General features: G+C 41.4%; 1 protein-coding gene across 2 annotated transcripts in view; it reads left to right on the top strand.

Moving 5' to 3' along the window:
• The first annotated feature begins 499 nt into the window (after positions 1-499).
• VWA8 (von Willebrand factor A domain containing 8) overlaps positions 500-20,981 on the top strand; it is a 188,459-nt gene continuing 167,977 nt past the window's right edge. The window contains exons 1-3 of one of the 2 annotated variants that reach the window (XM_072032521.1): positions 500-690; positions 9,994-10,071; positions 20,443-20,573. In XM_072032521.1, coding sequence (XP_071888622.1) covers positions 561-690; positions 9,994-10,071; positions 20,443-20,573 — 339 coding nt within the window. In that variant the 5' untranslated portion in view covers positions 500-560. Of the gene's footprint in view, positions 691-9,657; positions 9,728-9,993; positions 10,072-20,442; positions 20,574-20,981 lie in introns of those variants that run through there. The other variant, XM_027472319.3, reaches the window with a different exon arrangement.

Genomic DNA, 20,981 nt, shown 5'->3' with positions numbered 1-20,981 from the left:
TTTTTTTTTTAATGCCTTGCTTCACATTGATAAATTCCTGCCTTTCCTACTTAAAAGCTTCACACTTTGAACTGTTTCTTTGTGAAGCTGTGGGGCATGGTTAACTGCTTAAAGGCGACATAGCAGATTAAGTTCTCTCCAAGAGCAGCCCCGTGCAGTGTTTGCTAGGGTGCATGTCTGCATTTCGGTGCAGCTGTGTAGCCCACCCAGCAGGATTTGGGACTCTGCTTTGAGGGGAGCAGCCCCCCCTTTCCTAAGGGACGCGGAGAAGCGAATGCATCTCGCATTCAAGCAGCGGCCAGGAGCGCTGGGGCTGCTCAGCCTGGAGGAGAGGAGGCTCAGGGGGACCCCCCCAAAGTCTGTGAAGACTTGAAGGGAGGGGACAAGCCTCTCGCAGCCCCCCACCTCCCCTCTTGCCCCGCTGCCTGCTCGCCCCGGCCGCCGCTGAGCCCGGCTGTAGTTTCCGGCGGGGCGCTGTGCTGCGGCGCTTCCCTCCCCTTCCCTTCCCCTTCTTCCCTTCCCCTCCTTCCCTTGCCGGGCCCGGCTGCCTGCCCTCGGCCATGCAGCGGCAGCTGCTGTGCCTGGGCGGCGGGGCCGGGGCCCCCGCAGCGCGCAGGGTCCGCCTGCTCCTGCGGCAGCTGCTGGCGCCGCGGCCCGGCCGCCCGGAGCTGCGGGCGCTGCACGGCTCAGGTAACGCTGCCCCCCCAGCCCCCTGCCCCGGGGTTGGCCGGGGGGGGTGTGTGTGTGTGTGTGCCCCCAGCCCTCGGGGGAGCCCCGAGGGTTGGGCTGGGGGCTTGTGGTGCTGGGTGCCGGGCTGAGGCGCTCCGTAGCTTCTCCTTCAGTATCTCTCACCCCTGGAGAAGCAGGAGGAGAGCAGGAGGAGCCCCTGCTATGAGTTGTGTTCAGTGCATCCCATGCCTGTGTCTTAGGGCTTTGGCACGCCACGAAGGCAAAGCTGCTGTCATTGCTCCCAAGGCAGACGCATGTATGAGTTTCTGGAAGAGGATTCCCCAAAACGCTGGTCACAGCGCTGGGGTTGACCTTGAGCTCGCTCCATGACGTGAAGGCTGCCCCGGGCTGCCCTGGGTATCCTCTGGTGCCCTCTGAGACAGGTGACAGCCCTGTGTGGAGCTGGGCTGGGGGTGGGAAGCGGGGCCGTATGCCACGGGGAGCTGGCGCTTTTTGGGACGAAAGCCAAAAGCATCAAAACTGCTAAACGTAGAGGGATGATGAGCGGCCGTGCGTTGACAAAACAGAGTCACCGAGAGGCAGCTCTGGTGGCCGGACACTCACTAAACCTCTTAGTTACACCCCTTACACACCATTTGCTTCCACTTTTGTTTCCTGAGTTTGTGTATTAGTTTCCTGAGTTCATTTCTTACACGTGTTTGCTTCTTGCACCCCGTTAGTGGGATGACTAACGTTATGAACAAAGAGAAATTCAGTGAAATAAAGCAGTAGCAAATGCACTATTACTATAGGTACTTCATACAGTACGTTAAAATTCAGTGTTTTGGGACATAACTGACTGTAACTTAGTAATATTCGTGAATATGCTGGATATGTGTATGAATAGTAAAAGCATTCCCAGTTACAATTAATGAGTTTTGGTAGGAGGATTTAAATTTCGTGCCTCAAAGCTGTAGACAGTCTAGTAGTTGGAGACAGGGAAAGATGTGACGTTAGAGCTATTTGCTGTCTCAGGTGCTGAGACACCTCAGTCATAGTGGTTTGAGGCCTTGCTGCTAGGATTGCTATTCTTCATTTTCTTTTTGTGCTTTTTTTTTCTCTCCCCATTTTATTTTAAACATGCTCGCATGTCCTCTTGTAAGCCCTACTGGCCCTCTGAGGCTACTGAGGATCTGAAGAGATGGTGTCAAGTGTTGTATGCAATATGTATTTCTGCTGTTTCTGTGGGGCCGCACTAATTGTGAGTCCTGCTGTAACAAGTGTCAAGGTTGCATGTCTCTTCCCTCCTGAACAATAAAATATTTTTAAAGGGCTGGAAGCTGTTAACAGTCAGGTAAACAGCAAATTGTTGCGTGCACAGTAATTTGGATCTGACATCCCTGCCAGGTCTGATTTGCTCTGTGTGAAGGTACTTTTTAAGTTTAAGGGAGAAACTGTTATCTGCTTTTGTCCTTTTGTATGTGAAGGAGTCATGCTCAGCTTTTCAGCTCTGTCTTGATAACGCAAATTTGGCTTGCTGGTGCCTGGGGAACTGCTTGCTATGGGGGAACTGCTGGAGCTATTTAGTGGTAAAGCTTGAGAGGAATGTCAGAGTGCAACATTGAGGCACACGGTGATCAAAGGCTAATGGGAGTAGCTAGGAAGGGTTTGGGCTTGCACAGCTTAGTTAATGAGGAAAACCTGATTTATAGGCATAAATATCACAGAAGGCTGTCCCTCTAATATTCATTTTTTTAATGCAGGTTTCATGTTTCCTTCCAAAAGACTGGAGAAAAATCAAGATCTTATAGACTACAGTGTTGTTTGTGATTAATTATTATTTTAAACACATTTTTTAGCTGAGCAAAGTGCAGTTCTCTGGACCTCAGTTAACTGGCATTTAATTACTTGCATCTGTCTATCTGTATGTAATAGAAAACTTTTGAAAAAAATCTGATGAAGTAGGCAACATCAGAGATGTTTTAAGGAGTTGGAGGAAACAAAAGCTGAATTTGGTGAGAAATTAACAGATTAAAAAAAAACACCACTACACATAGCTGTGTTTTAAGCCTAAAAGGTGTCAGTAATACATACAGGAGGTTTTGTCTGCTGGATGTAACCCAGACAATTGTGAATCCTGTATCAGACTTCAAAGTCCTGTAATGTTAATCATCAGTATACAAATCTAAGTGATTGTGGTAAATATTTGTCATCTGAAAGAAGACTGTGAATGGGAGGTTTTTTATTATTATTTTTCTTTGTCCAGGTCTATCACTTTCCAAAACCAAGCGATGTGGTTGATGATGGTAGTTAACTCACAATTCCCTTTTCTGACTTTACCTGGGTCATTATCTTGTTGGAGTTCAAAATGTTGACAGCTGGGAGTGTGGTTGTGGCAATACCTTGTTCATTCACAAAACTACAGCAAGGCCTTATGAATGGTTGCAGTGCCATCACAACTGAGAAGGCAGCAAATGGAAACAGGGACTTTTAAAGCCAGTTGTCCATGGAGTCATGCCTGAGTTATTTAAAATTATTCTAACATTTAAGAGAGGAAAGGTTGGTGGCAAAAAAATGTGTCTTTTATTAGACTCACTGATATAGCTGGAAGAAAGGGATGAGCTGTCAAGCAGATAACCTTCAGGGTATACATGGTCTTTGGTAGGCTTTCACAGTTCTCATGAGTAAATGTCAGTAAATAGCTTCTGAGTTTTAATATTTGGCAGTTGTTCAAAATTCAAGTTTTCCTGTTTAGCAGCTGTTACAATCAAGGTACGTGTCAGTGTGTTTTGCAAGTCCTGCCTGTTTTAATCCAGAAGGCTGAAGCTGAACCTGCTTGGCAAACTCAGGGACTTCACAAATAATTGCGTAGGAGATGCCATGGTGAATTTTGAAGGCTCTGTTGTCTAATTTGTTATCTTTTCAGTAAATAGGAACTTTTCAAAACAGCTCAGAGCAGCAGAACTAGGATTCTGGACTCGAGGAGTGTGGACTTTCGCTTATTTGGGAGATTTGGGAGGCAGAATCCCTCGGATAACAACTAGGTGCCTGGGAGAGGTGAGCCTTTTTTAAAGAAGCCTTAATGACAGCTCAGGAGCAAACGATCCTGCAGTGCAGGAGGATCTGGTCTTTCAGCAGCAAATGCTTGGCCAAGCAGGGAACCTCTCAATGAACTAAAGCACAATGAAGGATCATACAAAAATGCCACAAGGAATAAGGAGAGGCAACAGAAGAGGACTTTAAAGAAGTACCATTTAATATGCACGGACAAAATCCTTCCTGTATGACAAGCTGTGGATCTTGAGTCCAGAAAGACCGAGATAAACTTGAGGACTGGATCAAGAGAAACCTGAAAAAGTTTAAGAAGAAGTGTGAAGTCCTGCCACTGGTCTTAAAGTAGCAGCTTTGCAGAAAAGGACGTGGGGTTGCAGTGGGCATGTGGTTGAATATGACCTGATGCTTCACTCTTATAGAGAATAAAGCAAACTACAGGTAGGGCTTTGTTAGGAGGAGAATGGGCAATGCAAGGGAGAGTCCATAGCTTGAAGGCACGCCTGGAATACTGTGTCCAGTTGTGGGTTCCCTAATTCTGGGCAAGTTCTGAGAAGCTGATGAAATCTGCTGGAGGATTACCAAAATTGTCAGGGCCTCAGAGCACCTGCTGGTGAGGAGAAGCTGAGCGGACTGGGTTTGTTAGTCTTACATGGAGAAGCCTAAGGGAGGAGATATCTATTTGCAACTTCCAGTTATAATTACAAAGATGAAGCCTAACTCTATTTAATAGGGATGGATAATACAGCAAGAGGCAGTGCTTGCGAATTGAGGCTTGGGAGGTTCAGGCTGGGCAAGAGGACAAACCTTTTTCACTAGGAGAGTGGTGCAGCAGGGCAGGAGGTTAGCTGGAAGGGTTGTGGACTCACCATCTGTGAAGGGTTCTGAGACTCCATCAAACAGAGCCAAAGTGGGTCTGACCCAGTCTGGTTGTAAGCTGGTGTTGAGCAGGAAGCTGGAGAAGATGACCTTCAGAGTCCCTGCCAACCAGCATTTATAAGATTTTTTTGGTAACTGATGAAATGGGCAGTTTAGCATTTCTTTGACATGGCAAGCATACTGCTAGGACATACTCTGAAATGTGCATATCAAGCATTCGTGAGATCCTCATTGCATTAAACATATTTAAAACTTTCATTTCATATCTTAAAACTTGTGCAACTGAGCACACTGTCAGTGTCCCTGCCTTTAGATTATGCTGGTGGCCCAAATGAGAAATAGCTCTAGGCTAAGAAATGATTGTAAGCTTCTGTCAGGGCTAGATGTCAGAGAAGTTTCCACATTCACGTTGTTGATCCTCAAAAAATACACAGAAATGGAGGAAAAGGATCGCTTCCTAGAGTAAGCACAAAGATTTTGTTTTAGTGACACTTTGGACTTACTTCAGTAAAGAGGACCACTAGGCTAACGTAGGTAATTGAAAAACCAAAAAGTTAGAAAATTAGGAAGTCTAGCAAAAATGTTGGGTAAAAAGTGAGTAATGTTCAAATGTTATGTTTGAAGTCATTATTTTGTTTTCTTAGAAATAAAGGAGAAACCAATTATTTTGTTCAGGAAAAAAAAAAAGCAACTTAAATGAGTTGTTTTTTTTTTTTTTGCTTAAGTTGGAGATGGGCTTTGCTGTGTAGACTCCCAGCTATTTCAGTGCTGTCAGCCTGCGGTGTCACAGCAGCAGCAAGTAAGCTCTACCTCATCTGTATGTGACAAGAGTGCAGGAGCAAATCTGGTGAGTGCAGGGAGTGTGTTTCTGTCTGTGACACCAATGTGTTTCAGAGGCTGCCAGGACCCACACAAGATGCAGGATTAGTTTTGATGTTACCCAGTGACTGGGTACGACGTTTGCAGCCGTGAAGATGCCCAGCAAGAGCCAGCATGAAATGAGAGAAATAAGTTGAGTAGACATGGCTGCTATGCTTCCTGAAGAAAGTATTCAGAAAGGTTGAGTAAAAATATGATTTGAAAGTGTTTCTGTTTCTTAAAAAAAGTTGACTTCTCAAAGATGAGGGCAGACAACCTTTTCTGTGCTCTTATGCACATGTGCTGGATAAATACCAGCTGAAAGCTGTGTTTTTTTCTTCTTTTTCTTCATATTATAGTGACATTAAGACCTGAAAATACACAGTTGTATGTAATTTAGAGATTGAATTTCTCTCTAGTAAGTGTGATCTAGTCCCATAGAAATGAATGTTAGTGAGCCTTAGCACCTTCCCAATTTTAATATGCTTTTGCTGGCTGCACGCAGGTGGGTGGTCACATAAAAGCATCTGTGGTGGGTGAGAAGAGAGGTCCATCGAGTCCTCCTGTTGTGTATCAGAGCTGTTTGTGGGAGATGCTGGAGAAGGAGCCCAGGGTGTCTGTGCAGCGATGCTCTGCCAAAGGGCTCGGCCAGCCTCCATCTGTCACCTCTGTGCCGCGGGGGCTTGGAGCAAGGGCTAGTGCCCTTCCCTTTCAGTGGACCGAGGGGAAGAAATAAGCCCAAATTCACCTAAAGAACACTTGTTTTTTAATGGGGAAAAAGCAGATGTGTGTATTCGTATTGTTACTTACCTGAAGCGCAGCTCTGAAGAAGAGAGAACAGCAAATTCAGTGCATTGTGCTTGCTGGGTAGCTGCATATACCCCTGTTGATCCTTATTTCATGCAGATGTCCTATCACGTAGTAAAAAGAGGACACTGCATGTATTGAGGCTGTTTTCCTATCTCCTTGATTCAGAGAGTCTCCTCAAGGTCCTGTTACTGGGTCATTGTATTTATGTGCCCCCAATTGCTGACCCATATTGCTCTTAAACTACCTGCTGTGTCTTTATGCTGACCACCTGCTGTATGGGATGTCCCACTTACCTTTAGATTCTGGCTTATTTTTGCTTTTTTTTTTAGCAGGCGTGGCTCTTTGTACATCAGGCAGTGCTTGTATCCCACTGTTTTCCCCAAAGACCGTGATGACCAAGATTACTATTTTCTGCGTGGGAGATGAGAAACCAGGGCACATTGTCACCTCTTCACCTCTACAGCTTTTGTCCACAACAGTGCAGCAGGAGCTTGTGAGCTGGGCTGGAGTATTTGCAGGGTGTACCATAATTTGCAGCAGAGACGAATCGCTTGGGATACACGTTCCCAAATCGTGAATTTTGCTGATTTTGACACCACAGCTCTACCAGGCAGGCTGTTGTCTGTTCCTTGCCAGCTGGTGAAACATTGGGAAGAGCCTATCTGGGGTGATATCTCTGCTCAAAGAGTTCAGAAACGCGGTGGAAATGGAATAACCAAACGTGAGGTTTCAAAATAAGTACAGAAGAAACAAATGAGACAAGAAAATCTAGCCCAGGTGGAAGCGTGTGATAAGATTAGTGGGCTAATCCCCCCTGTGCTCATTTAGCTAAGAAGAGAGACTCTGCTGTCTTGGTTCGTTATTGCTTCAAGTTCTCTTAAACACTGTTAGTATTTTTGCTTTGTGGACAGATGCAAGTTTGAGGCAACGTTTGTCTCCAGCCAGCAACAAAACCGTCAGAAGCCAAATGCACTTTGTGGTAGGGATTTGGTGTGCTTAGCTCTCTCCACCTCTTTCCTGTAGTTCCCTCCCACCCCAATTTTCACTAAAATACCTAGGGTCCACTGATGGCTGGAATACTTGCTGAATTTCTGGAAACGCTAAGATGTGTTGGCCAGGGATTAGCATCTTATAGTCTGACATAAATACCACCAGAAGAGATGAATTCTCCATTTTTCACCTCGACCTAATTAATTTTTATTATTTTTTTTTTAAGTAGAGGAAAGCAGCTAAGGCTTTTCAGGGCTGTGCCAATAAAATAGGTGATTAAAACTCTCTTGTGTAGACGATATCATCGTTGCAGAGTATTAGAGCAGTCTGACACCTTGTTGTTTTGGCATCTGGCATCTTGTCCCGCCTGTGTTTTGGAAGGCTGTGTATGCATGAAAGAGTATTTACAGTTGGAGCTGAGGTGATTCAAGCTAGAAGCTAATTAGTCATACACTCATGTCTCCTTGCATGTTGGCTGGGGAATGGTGAGAAAATAAACTGGCACTAATTTCCTGAGGATATCTCAGGCAACCTGCTCTTTTTAGAATGTTAAAATTCTTCCGAGCTGAGCTAATGAGAGAGGTGTCAATTTTTGCAGGAAGCAGTGGGCCTCTAGGATGCTTTCCTCAACTCGGAGGCATTTTGGTAAACCCTTCAGCTGTTTCCCAGTGCGAAGGAATGGATGGAGCTGCAGCAGAAGAAAGGGAATGGGAGGCAATGTCTGTGCTGTAAAATAGTATTTCTTGGTTTAAAACTTAGAGAAGTGGGCAAAACCCTGGGAGTGTCAAAGCCTACAGTGTCTCTTAATACCTGTGGTGGATGTGTTTTCTCTCTGGGTTAAATTTAATTTAATTTAAAATATGTAAGAGTTCACAGAACCTGCTCCAGGCAGGGAGAGGGGGAGGACTGCTTGGTGCCACTTGGGCTTAGGGCCAGGGATGGACCCTTGGCTGCCGTTTATATGGCAGCATTGCTGTTGTGTCTCACTTTCTGGAAAGCCATTTGAGCACTGGATCATTGCATAAAATGTGGGAACAACCACCAGCTGGCCATCTGCTGTCAATATTTTATAGAAAAAAAAATGGTGGGCTAAGTATTTGGGCTTGGGGGGCTACATAAAAACCCAATTGCAGGCATATATGTCTGGCTGAGGAACCAGTCTCAGGGGCATGGTTGAGCACTTAAATTTGGGAGTAAGTCACCTGCAGTGCTTTCTTCATGGCTTCCTGTTTGTTGCTGTAGGTGATGCCTCGCTGGCTGTATGAACCTAGTCCTACACATGTAGCGTTTCCTATGGGTGGTGTGGATAGCATCAGAGTCTGAATTCTCAGTCCTGTGAGATCTGTGGTTACACCTGGGTATACCAGTAAAGAACTGCATTGGAGTGCACAAGCGTAGTCACTGGTGATTGAAAGGAGAGCAGCCGTATGCATGGCAGCAGTTTTGGTTGCCTCTGTTGGTTTGGACAAGCTTCCTCTTCAGTATCACCCTTTCTGTTTCCAGCATTAGCCTTCTGAACTCATCGACTCCTTAGGTAGTGCTGGACCCAGGCAACTGGAAGCTGCCTCCTCTTGGATGCTGCCGGACAAAATAACAAAAGGATTTGTGGAGTTGGATCTTGTTCACAGGCTACGTCTTTCCTACGTCTCGTTTCTCAGAAAAACACAAGCATAAACAGTTCTAAAACTTGGCCTCAGTTCACGGAAAGGTGGTGTAATCAGAGTGCTGTGGCAAAACTGCACCCAGAGCACAGTCACTGTAATCCCCTCCATCCTCACTGCAGCGCCTGTTAGGCAGTGAAGGTGGCGTTATCTCCAATAACAGGAATGGCAAAAACAGCATTTCTTCTGGAGTCATCTTAGTCTTAATGCTTCAGAACTTGTTTGCATGGCCCAGATGGTCTTGAAAAAAAAAGAAAACTTTGAGTTTGTTACCACTCTGCAGCTCATTTTCTTGGCCTCGTGGGTTTTGGCTGTAGTGATGTTTTTCTGTGTGACCACTGCCTTCTTGGTGCTCGCCCATTTCCTGGCTGCAAACTAGATTTCAATTCTGATTTCCATGAGAAAGTACACAGGGCATGCCTTGCGATTGAATTGGAGCCTGCCAGTGCAGAAAGACAGATAAGACAGGCAGGTCCTAGTAAGTGGCCAGTAAACAAAATGGCAGGTGCTTTAGTGCTAGTGAAATCCAGAGCAAGACATGCTCGAGACCTCTCAGACCTTGAAAAGGTGCCAAATTCTACAGCTGCGTAGTCAGGGAGTGCAGGAAGGGCCCATTGGTATGAATATATTGTTTTGTACCTCCAAGAGACACCGTTTCAGGCTGCCTGAATACTCAAGAAAATTATCATCCCTAGAAGTTTTTCTCAGTGCTATTTCTGCAGCCAGACAAGGATTTCATTTAAAGAAGTCAGCAATGGCATCTGGAAGAGGGTTCTATGGCGAGTTTGACTTCCATAGCTCCCAACAAAGTAAGTTATGGTTATAACAATTAAAGGGAAAAGTTGAGGAACATTAATTGAATGTAAATTCTGCCTGTACCTGATCTATCAAGAGACAGCAGAGCCTAATTAGTTCTCAAACTAATAGTTGTCAAACACTTTGGAGGCTGCTCTGTGAATACGTAATCAGCCTTACAATAGCAGGTTTATGTTGTAAACTTAATATAAACATATTTTACCCTTTGCAAGTTTCTAGGAACTAAAAGGCTTTTCCCTCTCTCTCTTTTATTTTTTAGGTGATGCTGTCACTATTGGAGATGTGTCCTTTAAACTCAAAACACCGAAGAACCCAGAACTTGTTCCACAGAACTACAGTAAGAATCTGTTTTCCATGTGAATTGGTATCGAGGCTTTGTTCTAACAACTTTTACATCTTCTAATCACCCCACTGACTTTACTGAAATTATCTAAGAAATGTGTTTTGAAAAAGCATGCACATTGGGGAAGGCTATCTTTACTGAGTACATATAACCTATATAACCTGCTATAACCCTTATTTTGAATCCCTTAATTTTTACTGTAAGTTGTCACGTTAGTCAGTGGGATGGTAGAAGGACTCATGTATGCTTACATATTTTCTGATCCGTCAATTTCTTCTAAAAATACTACAGTAATCTCAAACTGATCGTAAAACTGTGGCAGTTTAAGATTATTGAGATTAAGATTATTATTCAGTTGCAACATGATTATATTTCTTAGGAATTTTCTGCTATATGAGAGATGTATGAGATTTTTCTACTGTGATATTTAGTATTTCCAGATTTTCATATTATTGTTGTAAGCAAATGATCTTCAAAATCCATCAAGTGAATGAGAAGTGGGTAAAAAGTACAATCACACAGTAAAAAAGTACAATCAAATACTTAACCAAAGTCATTGCTCACTATGCAAATGAGCAATGTGCGTATGTATACTTACAATCGATTCACATTATGTTTTGGTACCTTATTAAAAAATACCAACTGTTCATAGCCACCTGTATTTCCTCCTCTTTGTTTGTTGAGACTACACACATCTGAGCTTTTCCTTTTTGTGCCATGGATCAGTGAATGAGTCAGGCTTTGGTTGTGGCATCTCCTAGCTCAGTACGGGCCAGCTCTTTCCTGTGGATCCAAAACGGTCACTTACTATTTCACATACGGGTGTCTAAAACAAAATAAACCAACAAACAAGCAAACAGAAGCAACTGATTGTTCCACCCAGATCAATTTTCAAATCAAACCCAAGCACACGTGCTATTCTAAAGGGGTACGTAGGTCGTACACTATGTTTAGAGATGACCACACGCTGAGAAATCCCAGGCCCTGTTCCTGCTGGGCCTGCAAGATCCTACAGCTTGAGTGTAGTCATTCACTTCAAGTGAATTTGCTTTCCAACATGTCTAGATTAGTTCCATGACGTTTGAGGAGGACACCAAGAAGACTGCAGGGAGATTTGGGGTGTGCATGTGCGTGTCTGTTTTGTATTTTGGATGGGAAGGTGGGTAGTTCTTGTTGTGTTTTGGGGCGGTACAGGTGTGCAGCGAGTGCTCCTGGCACAGGGTTAGAAAGGGCAGGAGCTGCTGCGTGGAGGTTTATATTGTTGCATTCTTAGGCAATAGTGCCAAAGTTCATCAGACATTCCTTGTTTTGTAATGACTGTGGGTTAGTAGACTTGTGTTACTATTGCCATGTTTCAACTAATTCCTTAACTATCCTCTTTGAGAAATGCAGTCCTTCGTCCTGAAGCGAATCTTTCTGCAACTTCCTTGCATTTAGGATAAACTTCAGGTGCATAAATAATAAATGTGTATTGACCTGTTTGTCTTTCCAGAAGTGTAGCAGGAACAGCAAAAAGGAGATTTAATTTGTGTTCAGTCAGTGATTAGTTTGAGGCCTGCCAGACAGCTCTGCACTGGGGCTGGGGACTTCTTCCCTCTAATTCCCAGAGGCACGAGGCCATGACACCTTCCTGCCAGGTGATGTAAGGTACCAAAGATGTCCTATGGCATGTGTCACTCCTTGTTTTTACGGGGTAGCCCACAGAGAAAGAGTTTCTGTTTTAGGCTGTACTAATACTTCCCATACCTTGTGAGCTCCCTAGGAACGTGGCCAAACAGTTGAGAAATGCTGCTCTGTGTTACTACTTTTTATAGCCTCTCAAACTATAAACTATAGGGTTTTTTTTTCATCACTGTTTCCTATGCTTATTTTATCATCCTGATCACGAACTAAGTACATTGGATCAGAGTACTCATTGACCTGGACAACCATTTTTCTTATTTACATTTCTTTTGTGTTGTTTTGCTTTCTGATTTTCTGTGCTGTACCAAATGTGTTAATTTTAACAATGCCTCTCTGCCTTCCACTTTTCCATACCTTGGCAGTCCTTATTACATACTTTGGTAAATCTGTGCTTTCCTGCAACATAAATGTTAGCTCTGTGTGGCAACAACAGCATCTCTTTCAGTTCTTTGGACTGGAAAAGTAAGAGTGTGAAAACATAGTAGAATCAAATCAGAAGATTTTTTTTTTTTAGTTAGTGGTTATAAGAAGGAAAAAGTGGTTGAAAACTAGTTTCGTGAAACTGTACAGATTTGTGGGATTTTAGCTAAAATATGTTTCTAAAAATAAAAGTGAAGTTTATTAGCAAATATTGCATGTATTATTAGTTGCTTCTCTTGTAAGGTAATCATAATTGCAAGAAGCCTATGTCATGCTTGAAATATTGTTGTTCATCCGTATTCACGTACTTAATAGTATGATTATTTGAGGCATATGGTTTTGCTTATAAATCTAAGTATTCAAGTAGCTAAATGAAATCAAAATCAATTTCTAATACTTCAGTATGTATTTTTTGTGCAGTTTCTATTTAGGAAATTTTTATACTATATATAAATATAAAAATATAAATACATATATAAATATACTTTTATACTATGTTTATTTAGTATGGAAAGCAAAGTTTACTCCCTTAGTGAAATTAAGTTGATTATATTGATTCCATGTAAATTTTATCTTCCTTGTGAGGCATTTAGAGAGTATAAGCATTACTTACAGAGCACGTTTTTTAAGTGAGTTTTTGGTTTACTGTGTGAAAGATCGTGCTGTAGATACAGGATGTCTTGGTGTAAAACAAATGAACTTGCATATTTGTGCTCATCTGTAAACTAATATGTCTTATATTTTAAAATGCTTTAATAGTAACTAATACTGAATTTAAAATGATCAGGATACTTACCTCAATTCCTTTGAACTAATGCTAGGAATAGTTTGACCACCCAGGTAAGTGGGAAATTCCCCTGAAGATGTCTGGAGTCACTTAGCCCTTGTAATGTTTGCAATGGAGTAAGAACTAAGAGGAGGGAACTGAGGCAGTTAGAGTTCATTTACTGGTACTGCAAATAACTCCTATCTAGCTCATCATATGTGTAGGGTAAGCTTCTGCTCTTGCTATTCTGCCAGATAATAACTATGGTAAAATTCAGTAATGTTGAAAGTGCATATCTATAATTTACAGCGAATTTTAGGGATGTTATAACTTATTCTATACACAGCAGTATTATTCTAGGCTTAAAAACAGCCTTAGGAATCTGTAAAAATAAAATAAAATGGTAACACAATAAGGAACATCAATGTATTAAGTACCTACAAAACCTTTGTCATTTTGTCACATAATTGATACCAAAATACTGTATTCTTTATGTTACCAAATTAAACTGATTTTTAAAGTCCTTTTTTGAACCTTTTGTTACATTTTATAGAAACGCATAAGATATGTGCTGCTGGTTACCTTCTGCTTTCATGTCCTTGATTTTTAGGTTTATGTTAGGTATGTACAGCCTCACTATGGAGTGCTCCATTTTGTACATTAATATAAAACATTAATTTGTTTTGCTATTGTCAGCCAATGGCTTTTTCTTGGAAGATAATAATTAAAGGTACATAAAATCTAAATTGTTCTTATTTCTTTTTATAAGTGACAAGTAAAAATGAGTCATACACAAGGGAATTTTGTTAATGGGGCTTCTGTCGTAACTATGTCTGACAGTCTGGAAAGCGGGCACTTATTTTTCTCTGCTTGTTCTTTTATCAGTTAAAATAAAACCTACATTTTTTAAATCTCACTGTGCCTGAAAAGCATGATAATTTCTTTCATTATACTTTGGAGAAACTTTTGTATGGCTTTCTATGATGGTTTAGATCTGAAATTGAATTATGAGAATACAGATTATTTATTTTTTTTAAGGTTGAGTTCATCTCAGTGCACTGCTTTCGTTAATGGTTTCTGGAAATTTTATGAAAATGATAATGTACCTGATATTTCGTGTTTATTAATCTTGACAAAAAAATTCCTAGCATAGCTCTTCCAGTACACTTTGTTCGATGACAGTGGATTCTCGTTAGGACAGGAAATGTGGCAGTGTGTTCGGCTGCAATGCCACGTGGGCTCCGCTCTCTGAGGGTGCAAATGCATTTGGGAATGTGGCTGCATACGTATTGCAGATAACTTTGTTGAATTGTGAAAGGTTAGTTTCAAAGAAATAGTGGTTTTGTGCCATATGTTAGGAGTCTGAGCCCCTTCCCCTCAAAAGTGAAATGCGTGTATACCTTAAAGGGTTCAGCACTTCTTACTCAAGTGATAAATCTTGGTAGTTTGGTCAGTTGAGATATATGGGAGGCTTGGTAACGTGAGGAATTTAAACAGAAGGTTTTTGCATATAGTAACGAAATACAAGAAGAAAATAGCACTAAATGGAATTGTGTGGTTGAAGGGGATTGCTTTAATGTTGAGGAAATCAGGGCTATTTCTGTGTATTAGGATCAGTGGTGTCAGCAGCTTCTTTTTTTTTTTCTGCTTCATCTGAAAGCTCAGAATTGCCTGAACATTAAGATGCCTCCGTGTCCTTGTCCCAGAACGGTATGCACCGCTCGCAGAAGCAGAGAACAAGTGTGTGTGTTCAGTTCTTGCTCTACGGAGCCTCAGCTTTGTGCTGGAATGTGCCTTTCTCCTCTCTGTTTACTTTAAATCTGCAAGTTGCTGAATGCAACACATTACCGAGACAGGTTGGATTGCAGGATGACTGTAATTTCATGTTAACAAAGATCTTTGTCATTACTTTTCTTCTTTCCTAGCATAAGGGGAGATGTCTCTTGTCAGAGATTATTTCAGCACTTAGTTTTCCTGTAGGCTTGCAACTGATATGCTACTTGCCTCTTAGCACCTAACCAAGAATCTGTAGTGCTTTTTTGTCAGTAAAGCTCTGAAAATTTTACACCATTATCCCCATTTTGTCTATACAAAAAGGGATGCAGAGGGAGACACGTGGGCATAGAAACCTTCAGCAAAGATCTGGGTGCAACTCAGGATGTTGTCCAGACTGTCCCTTGTGCCTCAGTGCAGGGTGAGCTGCATCCGAACCATTCCTGGTGGTTATTTATCCTCTGTATTCTTACAATGTGCTATCAATATAGATTCCAGAACCAGTCAACCAATCTGCACAAATTGCTCCAATAATTAATGATTCTTTTGTGTGGGGGGGAAAAAAAAAGTTTTGATACCACATTTAGACCTTTTTGGACACACTTCTAATTCATTGGGGTTCCCTCTGTCTACCATAACCATGATGTACAGATTACTTTTTCTCTTCACTGCATCTTGCATATTGGAAAACAATTGTTAAGATTTTCATTCATTTATTTTCTAGGCTGAATTCCAGTAGCTTTACCTTCCCCTCGTCTTCTAAAATTTCTAGACATTCTTCTAGGTCTTTTCTAGAATTACTTGAATGTATCCATGCTGGATTGAGCTCTTGTGCTCAAAAGCAGACATGATATGGCTCTCGAGCTGGACACTGAGCTACAGATAACTGCTCTGGCTGTGTATTTTCCAACAAATTGTACATCCAGCTAAGAAAAGTTTCATTTATAGAACCACAGAACCATTAAGTTTGGAAAACCCTTCCAAGATCACCTGGTCCACCCATCCCCCTACCACCAGTGTCACCCATGAAACCATGTCCCTAAGCACCAGGTCCAACCTTTCTGTGAACAGCCCCAGGGACGGTGACTCCACCACCTCCCTGGGCAACCCGTCCCAATGCCTGACTGCTCTTTCTGAGCAGAAATGTCTCCTCATTGCCAACCTGAACCTCCCCTGCTGCAACTTGAGGCCATCCCCTCTGGTCCTATCATCTGTGAGAAGAGGCCGACCCCTAGCTCCGACCCCTAGGCCGACACCTTCTTTTCAGGCAGTACACGTTTGTATGTCACTAAGAGAAACTTAATCTTTTGAATCCCATTCAGTGTTCTTTCCAGAAAGATGTTTGATTTTACATGATTCATTTATACTCCCTTTTCATTTATACTCAAATGGAGACGATCTGCCAATGTAGATCTTACACATTCCTGTGAAGCAGTCAGCTCAGAGGAATTAATGATAAATAGGTTTACAGTCTTATCCAGGGAGGTAACTTCCCCCTTTCTAAGCCCCTGCAAAGACTCCCAACTTGTTTCTCTTCCACCGCAAGAACAAAAATTGTTGGAATGAAGGCCGTTTCCATGAAAAGTTTACGAGGAGAAATAGTATTCCAATGAAAACTGACTGTGATGCAACCGCATTGTGAGGCTTTGAAAACTCCTTGGGTTTAGTGCAGCAGTGTAAAATTGGAAGAGCAGCAATGTTTTCCTTGTAAAGTGCTAAATGAAAGCAGCTGAAAGCAGGCCACACATGAGTGCCTTTCTCTTCAGCTCAGCCACCCTGCCTTCTTCAGTGTGCTGGGCAATGCATACTCTTCCTTTATGCTCCCTATAAACGACAAAGTTGTGAAATGCATCTTTGACTATTTTCCTTTTAAAAAATATGTTTATGTTTTAGAGAAAGACCTCCCTTCTTGTCCCCTGCTTCTTCCACCATATTTTAGAGTAACCACCCCCCTGCACTGGATGTGCTGCAAATGGCTGTGTAAACTGCAGGAACCTGAAGAGAAGGAGATCTTTTTCCTCTCATGAACTTGTGCATCTCCTGAAAAAGAAGAGCATTCTTGAACTCTCAACATGTGCTATAGCAAAGGTCTGGGTATGCAGTGGTCTTTTTTTATTCTGTTCAAGTGGTGCACACTGGTGTCTTCTGAGTGCTGTTGGCTATTTTGTGATTCACCAAACCAGAGTCATCCAGGGACATGAGCTCTAACGTATTATGCATCACATCTGGAATAGATATTCTTGGAAATTGGTTTATTTATGTCTCTATCTGAGCAGTGGGAAGAGGTAGGTGTTTCCGTCATTTATGGGATTTCTTCTGTAGGTGGGACACAACAACTTGCCAGCAGATACTGTCTGCTATCTCCAGTGAATCTTACGGCTTCAGCGAGTGTAGCATATGCCAAGAATTCAAGTATGAGTGAACTGGAAAATTTCCGAGGCTAGCATAGCCATTTCAGTCTTGGTTTTTATCAAAAGCTGATTTGTGGATCAAACAACAACAGCAGCTGCTGCATTTCCTGCAAAATCTGTCTAAAACATTTCCTTTATTTGGGGGCTTCTCAATTCCACTTTAGCTGCTCGCTTTACAAAATCTTTGTGCAGATTCTGCTAGGTGTTGTTCTTCTTACCACACGTGAAGCAGTGGTATAATGCCATTTCTTTCCCTGGCCATCCTCAATGCATAGGAATAGCAAATCGTAGCACTGACTACTCTTTTGCATGTGCCAGATGGCGTCTTTGAGAATACGCTGTAGAGGCTTCCTACGCACCACCCTGCAGATTAAGAGTATGGGGCCAGCTACTCAGCTAGTGCAAATCAGCAGAGTGCCACTAAACAGCTTGTGCAAACCCCGTTTGCATTAGATGTTATCTGACTCATGGGATAATTAATAAAAACTGCTGTAATATACATGCTGATGCTTTTTTCAGCTAATTTGCCTTGTCTTCGAAATGTCATAGAGAATGATTATGTGCCTCTTGCAGTAAAGTTAACATCAAGCACTTGAACAGAGAGGGGTTTTTTCAAGTTGTATTAGACTGAAAAGCTTTGCAATGCAGATACCACAGTAAAAGTGGTCTAAATATATAGAAATAATACAAGGTACTGCATGCGTACATCTCATGTTTCTTTAGAAACGTGCCCTGTGCTTTGGAAATAGTTTATGCAGTATAGAATGTGTGTGCAAAGGAAATTTTATATTTTCCTGATTTTAGAAGGAAATAACTGGAAAATTGAAATAGGGTTAATATATTGGAGACGTACAGATATTGTACGTCAGAGTAGAAGGAAATGAAAAGTGGAAGCTGCTGTCATGGAAGATCACTTTAGGAAATGCTTTCTTTGAATTCCCGGCATTATTCCTAGCAGATTTCCTTTGAGTGAGTTTGCAAATGGGCAGTGTGCTGATGGTGTGAAATGTATTAAAAACATATTATGATTGATTCAGCTGTAACCTGTACATGTGAAGAATGATTTGAATGAAGAAGCAATGAAACTACTTCCTATTAACTGTATCAATGAGTCATTCTGTCTTTTGTGACTTTTTACCCAAAAGCAAGGTTAGGAAAGCACAATTGATTTTTTATTTTTAAAGTGGCATTTTGCATATTTGTATTTCAGAGCACATTTCTGCTGTTTAACCAAGAGAATATAAGCGCACCGAAATGCATTAATGTTTGCGGGGTGGGGGTCATGTTCCTGAGAGTTAGATTTTGAATGCTGTGTGCTTATGTTCTCTTTTACACGCCAGTTTGTCTTGCAGATGCTGCTGAACGTTCTTAAATCCTGCTTCTATTTATGGTGCCGCTTTTAAGCTTGACCCGAGTTTTTTCCTGAGGCCATCCTAAAAATAAAAAAGATAGCTACACATATTAATGGGAAATACACCAGAGGCGTTTGTTGTCATGCTCTGTCAATGCTTCCAGTGCATGACTCTTGACATGAAAGAATTCAGTGTTTCAGCAAGATTTGTCCAATTTAGGTAATGTAACCTTTTTTTTTTTTTTTATAACAGCTGCTACAAAAATGCCCTAGAGGCACACACAGCATATTCATACAACAGGTAGAAGTAATTATGAACGTGCCTTCTCAGTGAGATCTGATTGCAATTTTAATGATACCTTTAATAAAACACTTGTTTGTGTGGTGCTTTTCAAATTACCGTGCTTCTAAAGCAGCAAAATTTGGACAGACCAAGTTCTAATGTGCTCCATTAGCCTTTATTTCGTGAGAAATATACTTAATAAGAACTTCCTTAATTTTCTGAGAATTTAACAAAGGAGTGTGGTGTTCTCTGTGAGGCATCTATTTGCGTTTGGCCTATGGTGCACGTGATGTGCATAGCTTTGGGGAAAAACAGTATTGCAGAGAGAAGAAAATATTCTTACATTCATAAAATTTTACCGCACCAACATTGGAGAGAACAGGATGTTCAATAATCCTGGGCAGGTCAGTGACAGCTGTTTAAAAACAGAACAATTTGAAATGAGTATTTACAATTAATTTGATAATCCTAACACGTGGATTGCTTGTTTATGTGTGTGTTATTTCTGTTCATATTGGTGGTAAGGATATGGTAGATTTCACTGGGAGTGGGAAAAGATTTCTGGTGGTTTTCCTGAGTGACAGATCAACGTCTTCACTTAAAATGTTTGATAAACTTCCTTTGTCACCCTTATGCTTGAAGAATCTTACTTAAACCTCATAAAATCTTTGTACTTTTTCCGTGGTTTTACAAAAATGAATTTTGGTTCTGATTCACAAAAACACAGAAGTGAATTTGAAACCTCATGAGTCGAAGGTCGCTATTGCTTGCCGTCTTTTGACTTTGCCCTTTCCCCTGCCTCAGGAAAGCTAATGTAAAACCAAAGCTTGTTTCTTAAAAATTTGGCTTCTAATTGCAACCAGCAGCAACATTGAAAAAAAGGTAAATGAACAACTATTAATTTGAAGATTTCATCTTCTGCTTCTTTCTCATTGAACTTCAGATGCATCTACAGCATCCCAGGCGCCACCCTCGAAGCCCTAGCTTCAGACCCTATCATTGCTCTTGTCAGATTGTTCTGAAAGCAACCATATATACACAGGCATAAATAAACCTCCCTCCTGGCTTGCTTGTGTTCTTGCTCTCCTCCCGTGCTAGTTAGTGCTTTTTGCTCATTTCTGAGACGTGTAATGTAAGCAGGAGTGCAGTTGTCTTTTAAGGAAGTAGCAAGTTAAATATATCCTGAAAATTAATCTATTTAATGTGATGCAAGCGGAGTATTTGCTTTTTTGAAGTTCATGATTCACAGAAGCATTGGGTTATAGGTTGGATGACTCTTTTACAAATCATTAATAGCGTGTCTTTATTATACAAAACTGATGCTGACAAGTCTTTGCATTGATGAGCTCAGTGTGAAATGAGGATCAACAACTTTTTTGTTTTGTTTCTACTTTTTTAAAGGAGGAAGTTGTGCAGAGAGAAAGGCAGTGGGTAAGACAGGTATATCAACCGTGATGTAAACTAAGTAGTAAATGTAAACTAATAAAACTGATAAAACTGATGTAAACAATACAAACTGTGCGTGGAATCCCCGGCTCTTCAGTTATCTAGCTTTAGGGTGACACATATTTATGTCTTTGCTTTTGTTTTGGAGATAAGAACAAAAAGATGTATAAATGGCCAGGTATCTAACACGTTTGGAATTAAATATGTTCTTATCTTTATTTTTCTTTCAAAGTGACGGATTCTTTGGCCCAGTCTGTGATACAGCATTTAAGATGGATAATGCAGAAAGATCTTCTCGGCCAAGATGTCTTCCTTATTGGTCCTCCTGGGCCCCTCCGGCGATCTATTGCCATGCAGTATCTGGTATGTATGTTGGTTTAAATTCTTGGAGAAATAGTCATTAATGTCAGTTAGATGCTCTTCTACTAGCAAAACTCTGGGAAGTAGTCCTAGAAAGTCTTAACAGCAAGCAGTTCTAGGAGGTAAATAACTTTTTCCATAAACATGCTTTCTGGAGTTTAGTTTGTTTTAGATGAATAGAAAGTACAGACATTTTAATACATGTTTTTCTGTCTAAACTCCAGGGGAAAAAAAATAGTTGGAAAACTGTGTTACCATATGCTATCACAAATGGAGAAACAGTTTGTTCTAGGCATTATGTATGTTAGATTAAGTTATCTGCCTGCTGTTACGGACAACAAATCGTTTTTGCTTCATTGTATAAAAAAAGAAATGAAGGAAAGGATTTAGGAGAGGAGTAACATTTGGGAA

The sequence above is a fragment of the Anas platyrhynchos genome, chromosome 1 (genome assembly GCF_047663525.1).
Source record: "Anas platyrhynchos isolate ZD024472 breed Pekin duck chromosome 1, IASCAAS_PekinDuck_T2T, whole genome shotgun sequence".
NCBI lineage: Eukaryota > Metazoa > Chordata > Aves > Anseriformes > Anatidae > Anas > Anas platyrhynchos.
This window is presented reverse-complemented; position numbering and strand designations above follow the sequence as displayed.